The 24,066-nt window shown below is 50.1% G+C and overlaps 1 protein-coding gene across 1 annotated transcript in view; it reads right to left on the reverse strand.

Annotated features, from left to right (window-relative positions):
* The window catches only part of TTLL11 (tubulin tyrosine ligase like 11), a 197,085-nt gene extending 185,420 nt beyond the window's left edge, over nt 1–11,665 (reverse strand). The window contains exon 1 of the mRNA XM_037494722.2: nt 11,201–11,665. Coding sequence (XP_037350619.2) covers nt 11,201–11,665 — 465 coding nt within the window. The remainder of the gene's footprint in view (nt 1–11,200) is intronic.
* Between the last annotated feature and the right edge of the window lie 12,401 nt (nt 11,666–24,066).

Consider the following 24,066-nt stretch of genomic DNA (forward strand, 5'->3'; position numbering starts at 1 on the left):
TCTTACCCTGGGGGGTAAGAACAGGAGTGGGGTAAGGAATTAATGTGGGAGGTAAAGGACAGGGGGAATCGACTATGTGACTGGACACATTATTTGAGAGTTTTAAAGTGACTTTACATTCAATGTGGTGAATTTAGATGTATCAGCTACACCAAAATAGTCATATTAAAATGCCCTGCTCTGAAGTAGGAACTAATTGCTTGGAGTTATATTTAGTAAAGACAGAGAGAATATTCATTTCTATCACTCTCTTCCCTAAGATTTATCATTATATCCTTCAAAAGTAAGTACTTAAAGAAACTCATATACTAATGAGTACAAATTGCTACAACTCTTTGAGAATGCATTTTGGAAATACATTCTAAAAGCCTGAAAATGGGCATGCCCTTTAACTCAATTATTTCATTTCTGGAAGCTTATCTTAAGAAAAAAATATGAGGTATGGGGGTGGGGGTGGAGAGCAGAGAAGCATTCCAGAATTTTTTTCATAGAGGCATCAATCTTAACATTTTATAACATGCAAATAAATCATGAAATATAAATCACCAAATGAGATTTTTTGCAGCAACTAAAATGACACTTATGAAAAATTAGTATAGTATGGGAAATGTTTAAATCATAATGTGGGTATTAATTTTAACATCATAAAGCTATATCAGCTTTGTGAAACATTAACAAAATTATATAGGCTTTTATAAAATATAAAAATTTATGCCTAGGAGAAATGCTACAATGAAATGCTTCAAAATGAAAATAGTTATTGCATTTCTATGTTGGGATTATATATTTTTAATTTTTTGCAAAGTCTTAATATTTTAAACAATGTACAAAGACTATTTATAAAAGTGATAAATGTGTTTTTCAAGTAAAACTAAGAGCCAGGCTCAATGCCCAGCCCTGCATTGTTTCCAATGGCCTTATTTCTAAGTGACCAGGAAAGAATATTCTAGTTAGATGTACCGTGTGACTACTGGAACAAGACCTGGCCTGGGAGCCAGGAGGCCCAAGCTCTCGTTCGAAGCTGTATGTCACTTAAGCCCTCTGAATGGTGGGAGAGTTGAAATAGAACAAATTCTCAGAGCATGCTGACTTTGGCAGAGCTGCTACAGATGTTATTAAAGTTGGACAACAATAAAAAAATATGCAGCTGGGCTACAAATATCACGACACTCGGGTGGCAGAACTAGGTGAGTGGTGGGGCCTCATACCAATGACATCTGTTAGGCAGAAATAATGAAGTCTACTATACACGCTAGAGTCCTAGACAACTTAGATCAATGTGTGTGAAATTTCCACAATAAACATCTAGTTTCATAGAAATATAAGACTCTAAGCCTCCCCATAAAACCTGCTAATTTACTAGATGTTTACTAGCACCTGAAGATGGAAGTGTTTCTCCAACCTCCTTAGGCTACCAAGTTGATGATAATTAAGGACTATTTTTAGTGAATAGGAAGGAGAAAATTTTTTGTTTATAATAATGTAGCTCTCACAAAACAAATGATTACCTGTTAGATGATTAAACAATAAATAGGAGGGGAAAGATTCACAACACATATGAGACAAAAAGTAACTCTGTAATATTGAGAAACCAATAAGAAAAACTTAACCCAAAAGATAAATGAGCGAAGAGCACACTGAGACATTTCACAAATGAAGCGGAACAAAAGACTATTAAGCTTGGCCAAAATGTCCCACCATGTTGATAAGCAGGGAAATGTGAGTTAAAAGAACACAGTTTTGCCTATCAGCTCAGCAAAAGCTTAGATTTCCCGGACACAAGGTAGCAGAGCACGACGCCAGGAGCAAGACGCTCTCTCTCTCTCTCTCTCTCTCTCTCTCACACACACACACACACACACACACACACACACACCCCGCCGGGCACCTGGGTGGGAACAGAAAGTGCTCACCCCCTTTGACCCCGCAACTCCTGGGGATTTCTCCTACAGAACTAATTGCACGAGCAAATACTTAATGTTCAAAAGGTGATGTTTGCTGCACCTTTCTCGTAATAGCAAAGAAAAAATGTTCAAACAATATCATCAATAAATTTTATGGTAGTAGATCCATTCAATGGATGATTAAATTGTTAGTAAAATGAAATGAATCTATAAGGAAACAGAGAAAGATGCCCACGAGGTACTGATAAAAAAAGCAGCTGCCAAGCACTAGGGATCATACAACTGCAGCATGAAGAACAAAATAAAATTGTAGGTATGTATCTCTTGCATCTCTACAGATGATGATCATGTGGTCATGAGCCCGGTTCCCCAGATGCTCCCGAGCTCCCCTTTGCACCCTCACAGGAGGACAGCACAGCCCCTGTCCCTCTGAAGTCAGTCATGCATGTAACTGGCTTTGGCAAAAAAAAAAAAAATCCGAGCACAGTCACTCCTGAGAGCAAGTCTGCCCTTGCACAGTTCATTTACCACGCTGCTGCCCCCACAGTGAGTCACTGAAGCAGGTGCTGAGCAGGAAGCCCAGGTCTCTGAATAAGAGAGAGATGACATCCCTCATCACCCCCATGATCCTGCCCTTAAATATGAGCAAGAAATAAACTCCTGTCATGTTCCAGGCCAATATTATGCGGCTGCTGTTACTATAGCACAATGTAGCATCCTGATACTTACAGGAAATAGGGGGAAAATATCAGAAAGACACACACCATACTGATACTGTAATCCTGGCATGACCCCTGAGGAGAAGAATTAGAGGGGAAAGGGGAGAGGGTAGGTAATGGAGAGTGGGGATTTCCAGGTTTTATTTCATACGCTTGGGGCTGTATAAATTTTTAGCACATAGGTCATTTTGGAATTTGACAAAGATATTTGGACATCCCCTACACTATCCAGAAGTTTCCACTGTTGCTTTTTAATAAACCATAGTTCTACCACAAAGAGAAATAAAATCTCCCTAAACACACAAAAAGCAAAATATGGGGGCCTCCCTGGTGGCACAAGGGGATAAGCACCGCACTATGAAGCAATTTGCAGCCTCTGCAGCAAGAGTTAGATTCCTAGCTGGACAGGGAGAAACCCACATGGTGAGACCTCTCCTGTCTCGCCCGCTGCTCCCCTCAGCAGTGTACTTCGGTCAATCTGCCTGTTCTGTTCCCCACTCTGTCTCTGGTGAATCCTCTCACACACACACACACCCCCACATCTCTGGCCTTTACCCCAGTTCTTGTGTGCATAAATAAATAAATTTTTAAAAAAAGATCAAAATATGAAAGAGGAAAATCATAGATAAATGAGGCCTGTGCAAGAATTGTAGCAGATGAACTGGGGCGTTCTTGGAAAAGTGAAGCTTCCTGGGAGACGGCGGGCAATCTCGCCATCATCCTGCCCTGTTCTTTCACCCGGTTAAGGATGAGGTTTCCCTGACACAGAAGCAGAGGGGAGAGGAAAGGCCTGCTAGGACTTAGGTAGTGGTTTGAAACCGCCAGGGAAGCCACACACAAATGGCGGTCAAGGCAGCTCTTAAAACCAGGCAGGATCCGAAGCAGTGGGCAAGGAGAGAGGTGCGTCCATCTGGAACAGAGAAACGCCACCATTCCTCTCTCACGTATAACCTGTGCAAAGGAATCAGGGGGACATGACTCAGCTGCAGAGGAGGAACCACCAGGAGGGGGCGGGCTCCAAAATAATGCAAGAGAATAGCCAGATTATTTAGTTATATATAAATTGACTTGTCTGTTGGAAAATTTAATTACGATGTCCTAGAAATCAGAGAGAGAGAGTCAAACCCACAGGTACTCTTACTCTGAAGCACCAGGTAATACAAAGATTATCTGATCTAATCCTCCTAACAACCCTATTAAGGATTTCATGCTCCTCCTTACAGAGGAGGACCCGTTGGCTCAGGCAAGCAAAGCAGGCCCAGGGGTCTTCTGCCAAGTCAGAGCCACACCTGGCTGTGGTCTTTCGGGGAGCAGAGGGGCCCTCACGATGAGAGCAAGAGTCAGCCCAGGAAATCCATGTCTTCATGCAGCTAGGGTACCTTCAGATAACCCCCTTAGTTGTCCCCTGTGAACTAGTCACCTTGCAGCTTAACCCAAAGTGAAGATACTAACATCCTTCAAACAGCTAATACGTTTCCCATGGTGACACATATAATGAATGTACCAAAGCACAAGACAGGCCCCGGGTCTGGCATAGGGCTTTAAAAACACAGTTAGATTCATGAAATCTTAAAGTATAACTGACTTTAAAAGAAAAAGCTTTAAATCAGAGTTATTTAAAAAAAATCAAGCCTAGATTATATCACATTGACATATTCAAAATGTAACTGCCTCCTAGTGGGATCTGCTGTGTCCCAAAAACCCAACCATAACCCGGCACAAAGTAGCTCTCCAAATGCTTGTTAAATGATTCAATATCCATTTAACCAGTAACCTATAGATGCAGACAAAATTCTCCAATGTTCTCTAGTTTAAAAAACAATGGATCAAATAAGCAATGCCTGTCATCAGCCAACATAGGGACATAATTAACACTCGCCGTAAGTCCCCAAGCGTCAAAGCACTGGGTTATGGCAGTTGGCATCCATTCCCTCACTGAATTTCACTATAATTCTGCAAAATCAGTGTCACTGGCCACCGTCGAAGAAACCAAGGCTCAGGGAGTCTCTGTACTTAGCACACAGCACATGGATCACATAAGCAGTTAGTGGTAAGGATTTTAAGTCATCTGTCTGAATCCAAAGTCCATGCCACCCCCATAATAGAGCTTCCCCTTCACAGAAGGTACTCCGAGTGGCTGATTACTTTCATAGCATGTCTTTTCAAGGAATTGATCTCAAAGAAGAAAGAAATGTGTGATTGAGCTTTTGCAACTTCTGCTGCTCCAACACCAGAAACCAGAATGCTACCAAGATTGAGGTTACTCACAATGGAGTATGTTCCTATAACACAGAAAATCGCTCCAGCAATAACAACATCTGCTAAGAAGACAGCCTCCTAGCTGGCAGTGGTTAGAGAACTTGAATGTGTGCCCTGGCATTCACCACCTTTTAAAGGTTTAAGGATTAGTGTGGATTCATGAGGCTGTTACGCAGATAGTATTGTTCAAAGGATGGCAATGTGTGATTTTTATGGCATGACAAGCTTAACTTACAAAGGAAAAATCCTGGCGGACGAGACATTAAAATAACAAGTCTGTTGAGGGAGAGCAGTTGACGGAGTAGGACGGAAACCGTTCTTAAATATAATGCTGTTTTCAAAAAGTAGAACGTAAGTCATGATGACGGTCATTCAAACGAGAAAGCGGGGAATGTTAAACTATTCGGTGCTTCATTTTCCACTCTGCCATCACCCACGAGGAACCTGGGACACAGTGATCCACAGGGGGCTCACGCGGCACAGAGGGGCAAGGCATCTGCAGCACAGCCCGCTTCTCCTTCGCAAGCAGCGATGACGTAGGATTTGGAGGGGCCTGCCCCGAATGCTCCCCTGCCAGGCAAGTTATATTTCAGTGTGTTCTATGTGCCATGTCGCTCTCCAGACACTGAGCGGCTTGCTCTGTTGTTGGAGAGCTCCCGTTCAGAAGAGGCACGGGAGGGAGAATCAGAGAGACTGGAAAAGTAGAAACCACACCGAGAAGTAGGTTTGGGAACAAGGGACACTGCTGGCTGCCCCCGACTTCCTGGCCTCCCACTTCCTTGGGGCTCACTCCTCGATCCTGGACTTGTTATCTTGGAATAATAGTAGAACAACTGCTTGCAGGGTGGATACTTGCAACAGATTAGCACAATGATGGCGTGGGACTGCACACTGGCTCCTAGGACAGAATGAAATGGCTCTGCCAGTTGCAACTAGTGTGCCCTTGAGCTAGCCCTGGGTCAGCCTTTCTCTGAACCTGTTTCCTCATCCATAAGTTGGAATGATAATAGGATCTACTTCAGAGGGTTGCTGTGAGGGTTAAATAAACTTATCCAAGGAAAAGTTGGACTAATGAGTAGCTAATGAGGAGAGGCAGTGAGTAGTGCCCAGCACCTCAGAGATACCTCGACAGCAGTCATTATAACAGCACATGGGCTTCCCTGGTGGCACAGGGGTTAAAGACACAGAGCTATCAAGCTATCAGAAACCGCTGCAGCATGAGTTCAATCCCCAGCCAGGGAGACACCCACATGGCGCAGCAGACCTCTCCTGTCTCGCCCATTGCTCCCCTCAGGAGGGTTATTTCAGTAGATCTGCCTGTTCTGCTTCCTGCTTTGTCTCTGGTGAATCCTCTCACACCCTGCAACTCCAGCCTACATCCCAGTCCTTGTATGCATAAATAAATAAATCTTTTTAAAAAAATTCCAGCACAGGGGCCTCCCTGGTGGCGCAGGCGGTTGAGTGTGGCTCTGTGAAACTGTATGCAGCCTCTGCAGCGCAGGTTCGATCCCAGCTGGCCAGCGAGAATCCCACATGGCAAAGCAGACCTCTCCTGTCTCGCCCGCTGTTCCCCTCAGCCATGTATTTTGTTAGTCTGCCCATTTTGTTCTCCGCTCTGTCTCTGGTGAATCCTCTCACCCTCCCGCGCATCTGGCCTGTACCCTGGTCCTTGTATAAATAAAATTAAAAAAAAAAATCTTTTAAAAAAATTTAAAAAAAAAATACCAGGGCCTCCCCGGTGGCGCAGCAGTTGAGCGCTGGGTTGCGAAGCTGCCCGCAGCCTCTGCAGCGCAGGTTCGATCCCCGGCTGCTCCCCGGCCACCGGAGGAGGGTCCCGCATGGCGCGCAGACCTCTCCTGCCGCCCGCTGCTCCCCTCAGCAGGGTACTTCGGTCCTTCTGCCTGCTCTGCTCCCCGCTCTGGCTCTGGTGAATCCTCTCACCCTCCCGCACTTCTGACTGTACCCAGTGCATGTATAAATAAATAAATAAATCTTTAAAAAAAAAAATACCAGCACAAGTTCTGAGCAGGAGCAACGGAGGAGGGCAGGATGAATTTCAGAAGACAAATGTGGAGACAAAAGATCTTAGGTCAGGGCTCATGCACACTGTGGTCAACAAAAGTCCTTTTATCAAGTCTCCGGGAGCCCTGCTTCCTGTGAGTGGTGTCCATGGCACCAACGGGCACACGTATACAACCTCCATCTCCAAGGAGGGCAGCTCACCTGAGTGGCAACTATTCTCCAGGGTGTCTTTTCCCTGGGGTTTTCTTTAATGAGGGCGTCAAAACTGCAAAAGAAGACGGAGGGGAAGGCTCCCACAAGTGCACAAGGAGCAGACAGCCCCACAAACCTTCATCGAGCAACTACGAGTAGGGGGCCTCTCTCTCTCCTGTTGCCACTTCACAGGCGACTCTGTAAACAGGACTTGGCTATTCTAGAATGAACTTTTGTCTTTCCGACAAGTTCACAGAGCAAATGTTTGTGAAGTTTCTTTTGAGGAATAAATTTAACATTGTGGACACAGTTGAAATGGACCTAACCAGTGTGAACAGGACTAAAAAGGGAATCATCTGAGGGTTGGGCAAGGCAAGTTCCATCTATGGAGGAGAATCTAGGCAAGCCTGTGTGATCTGGCACCTTCTTTTCCTTCTCTCTGCTCTCCCACCTCCTCCCTAAGCTGCTATCATCCCGTCTTTCACACAGGCCCGAGCCACACTGCCTGCCTTTGTTCCAACTCTGTATGAAATGCCCTTGACCCGCTCAACTTCCAGAATGGAGACTGTAGTTGTGTGCTTGTCTGTCCCTTGACCCTGGGAGCTGCTGAAGGGCAAGAAATGAATCCTATTCATACCCTATTCATATCCTATTGCAATCCTTAACCCAGGGCCTGCCAGTAGAGAGCCCCCAGAGGGCAGGGGAAGGGCACAGAACTACAGACTGGTTTTGAATGGTCGACCTCCTTCCAATGCTAGTCCTGCCACTTGCCAGCTGTATGGCCTGGGCTGTTAACCTCTAAGGACCCCACCCACCTCCCCCATGAAAAGGAGACAACCAGGCACTTACTGAATCAGGCTGTTGGAGAATCAAATCACTGCAAATCTGAAAGCACTGAGAAGAATGCCGGGCACAGAGCTATGTGAGGGCTCATTACAGGGGCTGCTGTTTACTGTCACTGCTGTGGCTGGGGATGTGCGCAGAACAGAGAAGAGGGGAGAAGGGAAATGTAGAGCCAACATCTGAACTTGCTGGCGGGCTGGTGCTGGCCTGCTCAGGGCCCCTGACTGTGCACATACAGCAGGAGGCAGAGCCGTTACTTTGGTTGGTGTTCACGACCTTGTCTCTTACTAGGCGAGCCGCCTACCCTGTCAAAGCCCGCCAGCCAGCAGTACATATGACCCGCAAGGGACACCGGGGTGCACTCCTCAAGCCTCAACCCCCAACAGGGGTTCCTGCTCCTAGAACATCAGCACGGGGAAATGATCTTGTCCAACATCTTCCCTGTAGCAGCTAGGGAAACTGAGGCCTGGGAAGCCACTTGTTTGCACTTTGTTAGAACCTGGTTTATGCCACATGTTTCTTGCCATGCAGTCAACTTTGTAGTGGGTGCTAAGAGTACCGTGAGAAATTTTAAAGTGTCCCTAGTCTGGTACTTCTTAAACTCCACATTCCAGGGTATTGAGAGATGTGAGCGCTGATGTATTTCCTCCATTCACTGGATGAACATTTACTGAACACCAGTGTGTATTCGATTGGAGCATTGGGGACACACGTCAGATACCACTCTTGCACTCAGGACCGCACAGACCAGTTGGGAAGAGTGATATTCAGTAAACAATGATACATTTAATAGTACAGTCTTATTCTTGCGAGCGAATTATGTTTTAAAATATACTGGAATGGGTATCTCCACTTACATGCCAGTATGCCTTCTGAGCAGGAGAAAGGCAGCGCCGGGAGTGGAGGGGGTGCATGCTGGAGAACACCCACCCACTGGGTCCACCAGTGCAAGGGTGGCGTGTAGATTAGCATTACACGATGTGACTGTTGCTGGAGAGAGAGTGGGAATCACTGAACAAGCTCTGCCCACTCATTTGACAAACAGGCAAACTAAGGCCTAAAGAGCTTAACTCTCATGCCAAAGCAGTATAGTCAAGAAGTAGAAGAACCTTAAAATTCTAGAGAGGCTCACACAGTCTTCCTCAACAAAGTTCAGGCCCCACAGTGTGACACATAATCGAACCCTGCTCACTTCTCCTGCCTCACTGCTCACCATTCTTGGCCCACTCTGAAATCCAACTTTACAGAACTGCGTGCTAACCCCAGAGTAGTTCTGCTTTGCCCATACTGCTCCCTGTCCTGGGGTTCCAGCCAATGACCCCTAAATAACTCCTAATCCTTTTCAGCACTCAGAACTCAGCTCGAGTTTCTCTCCTCCAGGAAGCTCTTCCTGAGGTTTCCCCTCCTTGACCTTATGCCTTCACTGAGAGAGAAACACTCGTCACATAATGGATTTATCCATTCATCAAATATTTATTGAGCAAATTCTCTGTGCCAAGCACCTGAGATACAGCAGTAAGTAAAACAAAATCCCTGCCCTCATGGAGCTTACATTCTAGTGATGGAAACAGACAATAAACAAGCAGTACAAAATATTTAAGGCAGATTTCAATGCTATAAACAACAATAACAACAATAATAATAAAGAAGCACAAGGGTGGGTGCAGGTATCAGCAGGGAAGGCTTCCTGGAGGAGGTGGCATTTGCTCAGAGATCTGAAGAGACAGAGTAAGCCAAGCAAATAACTGGGGAACAGCATTTCAGGAAGCAGCAGCAAAGGCCCTGCAACAGTGCAATGAATGGGTTCCATCCCCTACTGAACCGTAAGGTCCTGAGAGCAAGCGTTACATCTCAAGCATCTTTAATGTGTAGGGTTACTTAGAGAATGAGTGAGTGAATTTGGGCTGCCATGGATGCCTGCAGATTTCTGAGTCCACAAGGCTCTATCTCTGGGGATCCAGACAGCTTCACGTCTCTCTCCCACAGGCTAAGCTCAGCCCAGGCCCTGCTTGGGCCAAGCCGCTTTGCCTGACTCTGGGGCCTGGTTTCAGTCCCCGGATCCTCTCTTCATGAGGACCATGGGACTGACAAGTTCTCTAGTTTTCTCTTGTTCTGGTCTTCATATCTCTGGCCTGGACCTGGGTCCCTTCCAGAATGCATCAACTTCTCCATGTTCCCCAGACCCGAAAGTCCTCCCCCAAATCCAAGCCCCAAGGCCCTGGCACCTGGAATGAGACTTCCCTTACCAGGAAGTCTGTCCTTTCCTCCAAACCACATTACTCCTTCATGCTGAGACATTAATCCTTTCGCAGCCATATCTCTGCACCTCCCATTCCTGAACATCTACCATAACCAAGACCCAGGGCTTAGCAGCTAAGTCCTCACATTGCCTGCTGCAGGTCCTGTTTCCTCAGTGGCCATCTGGGTCTAAACCTCTGGACTTGCCTAGCCCAGATGGCAGCCTTGGCGCTCCTGAAAGCCTCAGGGCTACACTCAACCTGCTTCAACGGGCATCTCCATGTCATTGGTGCTTCATCCCAGCCCCACCACATCTAAAACGGGCTCAGGGACAAATAACCCATTCATTCATCCACCCTTCCGTCCGCCACTCACTGACACCTGCCATACGCCAAGCCCTGGTTCATATAATACATGGATGCTGATGCTGATGGTGACGGTGACAGTGATGGTGAAGGAGAGAGAGGAGAGGGTGGTAAGACCATTTACTGCACACCTGTGCGTCCTACAACAGGCAATGAGTCTTCTCATGCTAACAGAACCACAAGAGAGGTATTAGTAGCCTCACTTTACAGACGAGGAAACAGAGAAGGAGCTTGCCTGAGGGCGCACTAATCAGTGGCAGGGCAGTGAGACCCTCGGTCTGTCTGCCCCAAAATACAAACTATTAAACTGCGCGAGAATCATGCAGTAAGTGCTAAGCAAATAGAACTTAAATGAAGAGGTAGAAGAGAGAGGGTCCAGGCAGGGAACTCACCGCTGGTGGAGGGAGACAGACATACAAACAAACGTCTACAAAGCAGACAGAGCCCCACAGGAGGAGTGGCGACCTGACCTGGAGGGGTCTGAACGCCTTCCCGGAGGACGAGCCTGGGCTAGGCCTTGAGGATGGACAGCTTGCGGCCGACACGCGGCTCAGCGTGGCGGCCAGGAGCTCGGCCCTCAGAGCTGGCCCGGGCCGCGCCGGCCCTCCGAGGTTGTCCAGCACCCCCCCCCCCCGCCCTCGGGCCGGCCGGGCCTCACCTCCTTCCACTTGAGCTGCCGGAGGCTGATCTTCAGGGCGTCCAGGGAGGTCCTGGCCTTGGAGCTGTCCACGGTGACGCGCCGCCGGGAGGCCCGCTCCTGGGGCTGGCGGCCCGAGCCCCGCGGGCAGCTTCGGCCCTTGCTCCCGGGCTTGGCGCGCGAGCAGCGGCCCCGCGAGGACGGCGGCTTCGGCGGGGACGGGGACGGGGACGGGGACCGGGACGGGGACCGGGACGGGGACGGCGCGGGCGGCGGCCGCCGGAGGTCGCGGGCGTCCCCCTCCTCGGCCGCGCGGGGCTGCGCCGGCGGCGGCGCTGGGGGCGGCTCCCCCCGCGCCTGGGGCTCCGGCTCCCCGGCCGCGCCCGCGTCCACCGCGCCCTGCTCCGCCGCCTCCCGCGCCCCGGCCGCGGCCTCCGCCCGCGCCTCACTCCCGCGCGCCGGCGCCGCCGGGCCGCCCCGCTGCATGGCGCTCAGGGCCGGTGCCAGCGCCGGTGCCAGCGCCGCCGCCGCCGCTCCGCCGCCCCGGCCCGCGCCCAAACTGCTGCCGCCGGCGCCGCTGCCACGCGCTCCCCGCCCGAGCCCGTTGCCATGATCGCTCAGGCTCCGGTTGACAAGGGCGGGCGCCGCCGCGGGATGGGGCGCCGGAAGGGACAATTTACGTCCGAGCCCGGCGACCTCATAGGCGGGCGTCCTCACGTGACCGGGCCTGTCACAGAGGCGGCGGCGGCCATCTTGGATGAGGGCAAAAGGCCTCCGGAGCCCGCCCAGCCAGAAGCCAGCTGGCTTCCCGAGGCGCGGAATTTGAGGGGAGAGTCTGGAGGTGAGCTCGAGCGGAGAAGAAGGCCACTTATGGGAATCCTGGGCCTTATGAGGCCTGGGGAGGAGATACATCACCCCGAACAAGAGGCCCACCTTGCCTCTCCCCTACAGACTCTGGCTATGGTACCCCCAGTTCTGATGGCGGAGGCACAGCCTCACCCTTTGGAGGGATCTCCGCCATCGGGAGGCGCCTCAGTCTGAAGATGGACGGGACATATCCAGGCCGTCGGAGCAGCAGTCGTTTGAAGCAACACCTTGCTGATCCTAGGAGAACTCCCTGACTCGGGGGGCAGGGGGGGACACCTTTCCCTGTTCTCAGGATGCTCCCAGTCGAGTTCAACCTGTAGGTTCATAATAAAAATGACGCCATAAGGTGTCATTTTTTTAATTGGAGTAATATAAATGTAACATAAAATTTACCCTTTGAACCATTTTTAAGTATACAGTCCAGTGGCACTAAGTACATTCCCCATCCATCACCAACATGGTGCCGTCTTCTCAAAATGACACCCTGCACCCATTCAGTAACTCCCCACTTGCCCTCCCCCAGCCCCTGACAACCACCATTCTACTATTTGTCTCCTTGAACTTGATAAATACCTCATATATGTGCAGTCACACAAAATCCATCCCTTGTGTCGAGCTAATTTCACTCAGCTTAATGCCTTCTACCGTCATCCATGTAGGAACATGTGTCAGAATTTCATTCCTTTTTAAGGGAAAATAGTGTCCCTCGTGTGACATGTACCACACTGTGTGTATCTATTCCTCAGTGAACATTGGGTTGTTTGGGGAATAAGGGGTTGTACTGGGTTTGTGTTTGTTTTGGGTTATACTGTGAATAATGCTGCTATGAACATGGATGCACATGGATACTCATTTGAATCTCTGTTTTCAATTCTCCTGGGTTGTCATATCTTTATGCCAATCAAAGGTGAGGACTTTCCCTCTCCCTTCAGGAAACCACATTTGTTTTTCTAGGGAATGGGGTTGGGAAGGTGTAACAGCACCCCAGGATGAAGACAGTAACTACACACAATGACCATTGCCACACTGCACTGTAGGGCGAAAGCATGCAGCAGGTGCCCCTCATCCACCCTCACCCCCCACAACTCAAAAGACCCAGCCTTCCTTTTGGCAGTAAAAGGCACACTCTTCTCTTCCCCTGGAGCCCAGCATGGGTTTCTTTCAGTCTTTGAGTACAGTTATCTCACTGCACCTGAGTTACTTGGGGTACTTACTTAGAATCAGGTTCCCAAGACCCATCTCCAGAGACTTGACGCGGGACATTGGGGTGGGCCTGGGAGTCTGCATGTTAGATTAGCTCCTCTGCTAATTCTAAGGCAGCCCAGATCAAGAACCACGGAACTCTTCTATTTCAAGTCCTCTGGTGATCTTTGGAGCTGTCCATGGTACCAAAGAGAAGCCCACATTGTCCCCCACAATCTCTCCTCACCAATCTATGGCCCCCAAATCCTATCATCCCCCCTGACATACCTAGTTCTGGTAAGGGATGCCACTTCAGCCACCCATTCTTGCAAAGTCTTAACTTATTCCTCTCCCTGGCCTCCTTGAATGTCTCTTCTACATTTTCTCTCTCCTTCATCCTCATTATCATTGTCCCAACTTGGACCTGTAGCCTGGGCCAAAGCACCAGTCTTCTCGAGGGTCTCCCTGACTCCAGTTTACACCATACCCCCATCCATTCTCCACACAGTAGCCCTTCCTGCCACTCTTCTGCTCAGGAACCTCTCCTGGTTTCTTACTGTCTTCAGGTAAAATCCAAGCATGTTCACTGTCCTAAGAGATCCTTTGGATTCCAGCCTCTGAATTCACCCTCCTCTCCCTGCCTCCAGGCCTCTGAACACAACTCTTCCCTCAGTCTGGACTTCTTTTATGTCTCTGCCTGGAAAATATCTACGTCAGACCCTACTCAGATTCTCCTTCTTGGATAAGCTTTTCTCAGTATCCACAGGCAGTGACTCTCTCTCTCTCTCTTCTTCTACTGACATGCATGCTAGCCCTCCATTATGGTCTGTCTGTCTGACTCTACAGAAATCATCCGTTACACTTAGAAAAAACATGTCTGGTCTGATTCATCTCTATCCCCATTATCAGAGACTAAGAAATAGAGAGTGTCAGAAAGCAATATGAACGCATGGCTTAATAAGTTGCTTTCTGATTTGTTAAATCTGGAATGGCCATTCCACGTAGAGATAATCATTTTGGCCTTACCAGCTCAAAATTCTACCTTGAGGGTTTTGCGTGCCATTCTCTCTGCTTGGAACATTCTTTTTTCCTAGATCTCTGCCTACTTCTTCTTCAGCATTCAGTGTAAATGATATGTCTACAGAGATACTTCTTACCTCAGACTTCTAAATCTAAATCAAACATCTTGAAGATAAAATAATGATACAAAAGAGGATAACAAGAGGAATCAAGGCAGCATACAATTAAGTGCCAAGCAAACAAAGAGTAAAAACGAAAAATTATTTAGGTGCTCAAGGAATGGAGAATTTACTCTGAATTCGAGAGCTTAGGAAGACTTCATATAAGCAACAGAATATCAAGTGGGCCTTACCCAAGCAGATAAGAAGTCAATAGCTAGAAAGCAGTAAGAAGCAGATAGCTAGAAAGTAGGTAGGAAGGCCACTCCAGAGGCCATGGGCAGGGCTGCTACGTTCAGTCATGCCGATGACCCCAGGGGCTTCATAGGGGCTGAAATGCAGCCTGTGCTGTGCCCACCAAGCCTCCCCCATACAGGCTTCTCCCCAACAAGGAAGCACCTTTGCCCATTGGTTTGAAGGCTGCCAGGGCTCTTCAGTTGTGGGTGAGGCAGGAAAAAGGCTTAGTGAATGTACATGCAAGAAGGGAATTGTCATAAGCCTTTTCAGGAGAGCAGAGAGCAGACTGGACCGGTTGATACACACACTCTCGAGGAAGGGAGACAGGAAACAAGTTCTATCTGAGCTCACTGCCAGGTCTTTGAACACCACAGAGAGCTCTGACTTCTCAGGAAACTCTTAAATGTGTTAGTAGAAAATCCACAGGGGAACGCTTCAAAGAGAAGCTCCAGCTGTGGCTACTGAGGAGTGAAGAGCAGATTGGGGACTAGGACTGATTCCCAAAAATACACAAATATGTTCACAAGTAGTTCTCTCTAGAGCTTTTCTCCTTGCCCTTCACTCTTATAAGTAGAGTTTTTACTTTCCCTTTACTTTTCATGGTCTGTCTGTTATAGTGCAGGGAATGGGCTGTCTCTCTGACCAGAGTCCAGGAGCCAGTATAAGAAGCCATTCTCACTGGCCACATCCCAATGCCCAGCTCGGTGTCTGGAAGAGTAGGCATTCCATAACTATTTCTCAAATGAAGGAATGAAAAATTAAACCACTCAGATATTCAACAACAAGGAACTAGTCAAGTAAATTGTAGTGTCAATGACAGCTTTAGTAGCTTAGGGAGATGTCGATGCTGTGACATTAAGCAAACTGGTGAAAGCATTGTAATTGCAATGCTTAAAAGTGTTCGGTGTAAACAGACCTAGAAGAATATAGAGACAAATGAGAACAGCTGTGATGTTAGAGACACGAGATCTTGGTTGAAATTTTCCTCTCAATTTTGGTAAACGATCAAACTATCATCTCCTTGGACCCAGAAATTCATCCCATTTACAGATTTTTCTCTGCTATGAGTCAGAAAGGCAAACTAAACTTTACATGGTAATCAGTGAGAAACTTTCCATCCCAGGCTCCATACTAAATGTTTTGCATACATTATGTCACTTCATCTTCATGACACCCTGGGACTTCAGCCCTGCTTTTTTTTTTTTTTAAAGATTTATTTATTTATACAAGCACTGGGTATAGTCAGAAGTGCGGGAAGGTGAGAGAATTCACCAGAGCCAGAGCGGGGAACAGAACAGGCAGACTGACAAAGTACACCACTGAGGGGAGCAGCGGGTGGCAGGAGAGGTCTGCCAGCCATGTGGCACCCTCGCCGGTGGCCGGGGATCGAACCGGTGCTGCAGAGGCTGCAGGCAGCTTTGCAGCCCAGCGCTCAACCGCTGTGCCACCAGGGGAGGCCCACTTCAGCCCTGTTATTAACCATATTTTACAAGTGGTGAAAGAAATTGTTACTCTGAGAAGTAACTTTCCCAATTCACACAATTGAGAAAAGCAAAGATAAGATGCAAACTCAGGATGGTGTGACCCTCTAGCTCCTTGTACCCACACCAAGACTTGTTCACAAAATTACTGAACATGTTTAAACATAACTGAGTCCTTATCTATGTATACTCAGTTACACGTAACTATAAATACACCTTAATCTTCAGCTATGTGAAAACTATTGCAGAGAAAAACCCTGGATGCAGATATGCCAATGTGTTCATAAAGATTACTGTGGGTGATGGAATTAAGGGTGACCTTTTCTTTATTCTTTTCTATACTCTCCCAGTTTTCTACCCTGCATTGGTTTTGATAGTTGGGAAAACGTAATTTTAAGTAAAAACTGTTCCTTAATTGTTGTTCTATCACCTTTAAGCACGTCCATTTACAGCATGGAAAGAGACAGCTCTGGACAGTTTGCAGGAGAGGAGTGTGAGGAGCAGCTGTTACTCCACCAGCGGTTTCTGCCCTGGTTGCTATCAGAGACTGCCACCAGGTGGCACCTTAGGCCTGCTTTTCCAGGAGGCTTCAGTCTGGTGGGGCACTGGCAGGATCCCAGAGCAACATCTGAGTAAAAGTGAACAGTGCCCACCTGGCTCTATTTGTAAACAAATACTTTTGCACTTCAGGGTTTTGACCACTGTGGCTCACTCTGTCTGGTACATCCTCTCTCACACCCCAGTCACCCCCGTCTGCAAATCGATGCTGTTTATACTAAGGCACAAGTCCAAAATCTCTTTTTCTGAGACAGGTGTGATAGAGCACATGGAGTGACCTTAATATACCTCTATCAATGCTTTTGCAAAAAGTGAGTGTGTTGAAACATGGATGAAACATGATGCCTGGTGAAATAAGTCAGACAGAGGAAGCCAAGCACCATATGATTTCACTCATCCTTGGAGGAGAAAGAAACAAAGCGAATGAACATACAAATAAAAACAAGCTCTTAAACTATAAAAACAAAACGGCCATTACCAGAAAGAAATGGAGGGGTAGGTCAATGAGGTCAGAGGCATCAATTGTGTGGTGAAGGGGAAAAAGTACTTTGGGGTGAACAGCGTACTGTATACGCTGTTTTTCAAGGTGTAGTGTCCCCCCTTGTGTTATAAGCCAATGGACGTCAATCTAAGATATTTTAGATGCTTCATATAACAACTCTTGAATTTAAAAAAAGTGAGTTGATATATGCAAAGTACCTGCCCAGTGGGAGAATAATGAGATGAGGAAACTGAGGCTGACACAAAGAGGGCCTCTTATCCAAATCCCACAGTGAGCGGGGGACAGAGCTGAAGTTCAAAGTGCAGTCTGCCCTGTGCTAAGTCCCTGTTCTTCCATTTTTGCATTCTGTCCTGCAGTCACCTGCTGGCTGGGTCCTAATTCCCCAAGAGGCCTGGCCCAGACCCAGATCCTGTGGGCATCCATTTGCCTGATGCCAAGTGAGGTTGGTGAGCAGGGTACTTGTCAAAAGCTTGAAAGAGCTGAAGGCCTGACTTTTTATAAGTTGGTGAAGGAGATTTAAATGCTGGGCCTTGGATCCAGGCTCTGGGAACCTTTGTGCCATGGGCATTAAGCCTGGAGAAAGGGGTTCCGGCATCCCTCGCAGGGTTCTTATGCCGGCCCTAGAGGTCCAGGGGAGCGAGTAGTAAGCTGGAAATAACACAACTGACAAGGTGCATCTCCAGGCGCTCTGTGGAGGCAGAATAAACACCAAACTTCAAATTACTTTTCCTAAAAGGTCAAGAGAAATTGAAGGTCACTGCTGTCTTCTAACAATAGCCTTCCTCTTGGAGAGCTGTCAGGGTGTAAAAATATTTTATAAAGCAATCATCTAGGTGTTATATAGCCTTGTTTCCATGAAGCTGCACTCTGGAAAACACAGCAGCCAACTAGAAGTCCATGTTAGCCCAATGGTGGGAAGTCACTTAAGGGAGAAGAGGGCACAGGGGAGCGTGGGCTCCTATGGGCTGGCTACTAGGTGTCCCCTCATGGGCACCTGTGACCCATTTGAGGTCTGCAAATCCCAGCAGAGCATTCCTTGACCACCTGCAGAGCATAGCCCAGCCGCTGTTGACCTGATTAGTGACTGTCTCCATGGTGGTGTCGGGAAACCTCTGCCTGTGATAACATACTTGGCTACACAAATGTCTCTTGGTGTATGGCCACATTGTCCCCTTCCCTGTCCCTCGTAAAACTTTGTCCCCCATTCCTCTCCCTCCCCCAGACTTTATTCCTCAAAGCATTGTCACATGATCAGCATTTACTAGCCTGTCTGCTTTCAACAGAGGGCACAAGGACTTCTGCTCAAGCAGCAGAGTCTTGTCTTGCAAACCTGCTCCAGGACTGCTGTGTCCTTCATGGAGTTCCCTCTGCAAAGCAGCAACAAAGTTCCTGTTGCAACAGGGGAGGGGCGGGAGGGGAGAAGGAAAAAAAGAAGTTGCTGATGTTCCCTAGTGGCCCGGGTAGAGAAGAAATCCTTTCCCTGGTTGGTTGCGAGGGGCTCGGCGGTGTTTGGAGGAGAAATTGCCTTCTGCTTTTACATGCATGATGCTTCCCTTCCGCCCATCCCTCGCACAACCAATTAGCCTCCACACTGGCTTCTCTTGAAATTCAGTGATATTGAGAGAGTGGAAAAACACCTTGCCTTTTTCCAGAAAGGCTGGTTCTGAACCAGTTCAAACCGTTTCTGAAAAAAATAACCCACTTCATATTGTTTCTGACTGGTTCAAACTAGTTCTGACCAGATCAAACTGGTTCTCACCAGTTCTGACTGGAAAAAAATGGTTCAAACTGGTTCTGACAGGATCAAACCGGTTAAAATCCAGTTTAAGTTGGTTCTGACAAAAATAAAAAATCTTCAAACTGATTCTGACCAGGGGGGAAAAAGTGGTTCAAACTGGTTGCAGCCAGATAAAATTGGATCAAGCTAGACTTTTGTGGTTCAAACACTCCCAGCCCCACAAGGGTGGTGGGACTTGCTTTGGCCAATGAGCATAGCAGCATGACCAAGCCAGGTTCTAAGAAGGTCTTGTGCAGAGCCCCAGCATCTTGGGCTGTTCCCTGGTGGAAGATCCACACCATGTATTCCAGACTCTCAGGCAAGACTGCAGAAGACCCTTAAGGAGGAGAGTTCCAGTCCCAGCTGAGCGCCCAGCTGCATGACTGTGGGGTGACCCCAGCTAACTGGTGTGGAGCAGACGAACATGCCAGCAGAGCCCCGTCAACCCTCAGAACCAGGAAAGAGAACAAATAGTCATTATTTTAAGCAATTCCATTTTAGAGTCTTTTTTTTCATACACCAATAAACTGCTGAATGAGTGACCCCCTCTTGGTGAAGATACACTTGCAGGATGTAAGCTTGAGTTCCACACAGAGCTGTGCTTCCAGTTCCACTGACACTGAGGAGCTTCCTTTCCTTCTTCCTTCTACACAGCTGAGTAAAAGAGGACTCTGGGAAGGAGGGTGTGTCCCATCCAGATCAGCCAGAGCTGAGGGGAGCAGATCTGGAGGTGCTACAAGCAGGAGATAATGCAAGGAGCCCCATTGGGCCTCTCAGCCAGGATGACCTTGTCCCCAGCTCCCAGAGCAGCAGGGTGGGGGAAGCAGAGGACTGTTAGCCAGCGGGACCAGCATGTGCAAAGACAGAGTGAGTAATAGCCTGGAGCTTGGCTGCCTACAAGCCGGTGCTGTGGCTGGAATATCTCTATATATAGCAGAGCGTGGGGCGAGCAGGTGGCAGGTGGGCAGGACCAAGGTATTCAGGGACTCTCCAGCCATGAGGGGAGCGTGAACACCACCCTGGGCCCAGCAAGGACTTGGAGAGAGAGGACACAGCAGCACAGACAGTTCCCACAGGTGGCTCTGTCTTCTAGTGGGGACAGGCCAGGGCGAGGGAGTCTGGGGCAACCTATTGATTCATGCAGTATGTTTGCACTGAACACCTGCTACGTGCCAGGCACTGCTCTGCGGGCTGGGCAGTGTGAAAAAGTGGGGATAAAGTGAAGGGCTCAAGATGTCTAGGAGGTAACCTAGGAGGCAAGTGAGGGGCAGGTCAGGTGACACAGGCTGTGCCAGGCTGCCCAAAGGAGGGATGGACGTGTCGTTTACTAAAAAGGAGCCTGAAAGAGCATCAGCTGGGAGAGGAGGGGCCACCGTGAGCTCAGTTTGGGACAAGTGGGGTTTGACATCACTTTTGTGGAGCCCCAAGGAGACCTCCTTCAGCCTGGATTTCCATCTGTGTCCCCCAGGGAGCCAGAAACTTGGGGTTATCAAACAGGGTCACTGCTTCAGCTGCTCTCAGTCTGTGTGCTTTATTCCCGGGGAGCCCTTTAGGTCAAACTGATGGGTTCCAGGGGTATGCACTGGGGGGGCTGGGAGGAAGGGAGGGGAGTGGGGGAGCCAGGAACAGCCCGGGGCCTGGGGACAGGGAGATCTGGGGGCAGGAGAGCAGGACGGTGGGTGGCGCCAAACACATCCACATATGTGCAAACCTCCAAGGTGAGCCTAGGGGCAAGGGGAAGGTGTGTTGGCCCATGTGTTTTCTGTCTGTAAAATAGGACAGCGTGGTGCTGAGAATTAAACCAGGCATCCAGGTAAGTTTCTTCTTGTAAGGTCAGGCCCATAACAGCCACTCATAGGGATGGATTTGCTTGTATTTGCAGTTACGCCCTCAGTGTGAAGGCTCAAGAACGGAGGCTTTCGGAGGCTTATTTAGTCCCAGGACAGGAAGGATCGTCGAGAGCTAGGAAGGAGGGAGAGCTGAGGTGGAAAGGGCCTGGAGTCTTACTCCTGATGGGGGCAGCCCCACCCCAGACCCTGTGAGCTCCTGAGAGCAGACCTGCGTCTGAGTCACAGCAATGGTGAGCGCCTCCCAGCGCAGGTGCTCTTCCAGAGCCTGGCCCACTCCGCCAGGCCTCCTGAAGCTTCCCCCACCCCAGCGAGGTGGGCATGAGACCACCCCCACCCTGCCGCAAGGAAAACGGGGCTACTCACCTGATGTGTCCTGGGAGCTGTCTGTCCTGGGAGCAGCTGGGACCTGAATGCAGGCCTGTGTGACACCACTCTGGGCCCCGGTATGCCTCGCTTGTGAAAATAAGGAGTGGGCCTCCCCGGTGGCGCAGCGGTTGAGCGCTGGGTTGCGAAGCTGCCCGCATCCTCTGCAGCGCCAGTTCGATCCCCGGCTGCTCCCCGGCCACCGGAGGAGGGTCCCACATGGTGCGCAGACCTCTCCTGCCGCCCGCTGCTCCCCTCAGCAGTGTACTTCGGTCCTTCTGCCTGCTCTGCTCCCCGCTCTGGCTCTGGTGAATTCTCTCACCCTCCCACGCTTCTGACTGTACCCGGTGCATGTATAAATAAATAAATAAATCTTAAAAAAAAAGAGAAAATAAGGAGTAGGGGGACTGGCAGCTATTGAGGCTGAGCCCAGTGCCTGCTCCCCTGTCTGCTCTGCCCTGCTGCTACTCCAAGCACCAGCTCGTTTTCAGAACCCTGGCCAGGGGTGAGCCACCCGCCCAGGGCGGGCCATGAACCCGGATGCTCTGAGTGGGGTCTCAGCCAGGCCACCAGGTTGCTTTCCCACCCACCTCTGTGCTCTGGAGCCACCCCAGCTCTCAGTCCTCAAATGGCTGCTGAACTAGGACTGTGCTTTGAAGACTCCACACTCAGCCGGCCTCTTCCCTGGCCCCCAGTTAGGTGGGCCCAGAGGTCCCTGCGCGACCCTTGCTCGCTGTTGCAGCCCTGCTCCAGGCACCAGCTGCTCCCGCGTGCTGGGTTCCATCACCCTGAGGCGTGGCTGTGCCATTTGCTCTTGCAACCCCATCCACGCTGCAGTCTCAGAAGTCCTGCTCCAGCGCCCCCCTGAACTCCCAGCAACTCTCGCTGCACCCCAGGCTCCCTCCTTGTTGTCCTTGACACATTATGTCTCAAGGTCAGCCTCCCCTTTGGTCTGGGGCACAGGGCACCTCCGCACATGGCACTGGGCCCTGGGGACCTGAGCCCTGGAGGTGTGGTTTCCTGGACACCAGGGAGGACAGGAGAGGAACAGGACCCTGTGGGCCAGGCAGGAAGGGGATTCCTGGAGAAGGGACCACCCGGGCACAGGGCAGAGGGAGGCCCCGTTCTCATGCCCAGCAGACAGATGAGGGACCCGGGGTGTGGCTGGGAGGTACCACCCGCCCAGGCTGCCCAGTTAGCAGCAGAGCCAGAGTTCACATTCCGTTACCACCAGCCACATCTCCACGCCGCAAGCCCCGCTGTAGCTGGAGTCTGTGGAATGAGTCAGCAGAAAGAGCTGAGCTCTGGGGCCAGGCAGTCCCCCCTCCCCTGAAACCCCAACACTCCAGCTGGGGACACAGCTGAGCAGAATCCCTGACCCTAAGTTCTGGACTTGCAGGCTCAAGGGCTGTGCTGAGCCTGGAGGTGGGGCTGCCCTCACTCCCCTCCCGGCAGCTCCATCCAGCCTTCCTCCAGGCCCAGGAGGGCCGGGGCCAACACCGCCCAGGCCCTTCCCCTTCCCTGGACCCACCTGGCCTCCCCCGCAGTTGTAACGTGGGGCTCAGTCTGCAGCTTCCAGCTGCGACAATGAGGAGAGTGGCCCTGGGCCAGCTTGCGTAGCACCCTGTCACCTGCGGGCACTCCTTTGAGGAAGGCTCCGGGTGCTCCGCCTGCAGGAATCCCATTAGAATGGCCGAGGAGGGCAAAGTCCTGTTGTGCCCATTGTACGGATGAGAACTGCAAGGCTCTGGGCGTTCATCCGCTCACTGCTCCCCAAGGGCTAGGGATGCAGGGGTGGCCATGCAGTGGGAACCACCCCCCTCCAGGAGCCCAGGGACTCTGAGTGAGCCCTTCCTAACGAGACGAGGGAGGGAAGGGAGTCCCGGGAGGAGAGGTAAGGGACAGGCCAGAGAGGACTCCCCAGAGCACAGCAGAGCAGCGCGCCCTGCAGGAGGAGGAAGAGCAGGAGGTCTGCAGGGGTGGTGCCCAGAAGCCGTCCAAGTCATGAATGTGCCCAAAGACAAGCCAGAGCCGCAACCAGGCCCACACTGGATTCCACTCCTGTGCTCTTCCCACCACATCACTCTGCCACGCTGGCTGCCCACGTGGCCAGCCCCTGTCCTGGACCCTGGAGAGAAGGACCATGCCATGAACAATATTAAAGTGTGGACACAGCTATGGGAGCCCCAAGAGGGGAACTGACCTTGGAGGAGCAGGAGCAATCTGGGAGGGCTTCACAGAGGAGGTGACATCTGAGTTGGCCCTCAGAAGACGGGTAGGAGTTTGCCAGCTCGAGGAGGTCTGTCCATACAGAAATCACAGGGTGTGCAAGGCTTAATATGATGAATGCTTTGGGGGGCCTTGTGGGGAAGTGAGTGAAGGAAGGGGTGTTTCGGGTAAGATCTCTTGACCCCTGTGACTCCTTTAAGACAGGTAAGAAACCGAAAGAGACCTGAGAAGATCAGGCCGAGAGAGGAAGAGCTGGAATTAAGAAGGGGAGCTAAGAGCGAGAGCTGGGGCTGCCGCTTGGGGAGGACCAGCTGCCAGCAATTGAGTTGCTTTGCGGCTCCTCCATTCACTCCCCAGTCTCTCTCAGAAGCTGATTAGCAATTGTTCCTCTGCTTAGCAAGAGGCCAGGGGATGGCGGGAGGGAGGGAGGTGTGCCGGGAACTGCTGCCAAGCTTCAGGGGAAGGAGCCAGACACAATTTGGGAGGCAGAGGAGACCCCTCCGACACCCACCCCTGCTTCTTCCCTTTCCATCCCAACCTGGCAGATGGAGGGGAGCGGGCGAGCCCTGAAAACACTGAGACAAACGAAAGCACATTCTGGGGCAGAGGCGCCCCAGACCACGGGGGATAAGTAGGGCAACAGAAAAGCCCCTTGGCTCCGCG

Source organism: Talpa occidentalis, unplaced genomic scaffold (genome assembly GCF_014898055.3).
Source record: "Talpa occidentalis isolate TD23 unplaced genomic scaffold, MPIMG_talOcc4v2.1 talOcc4.7, whole genome shotgun sequence".
Classification (NCBI taxonomy): Eukaryota; Metazoa; Chordata; class Mammalia; order Eulipotyphla; family Talpidae; genus Talpa; species Talpa occidentalis.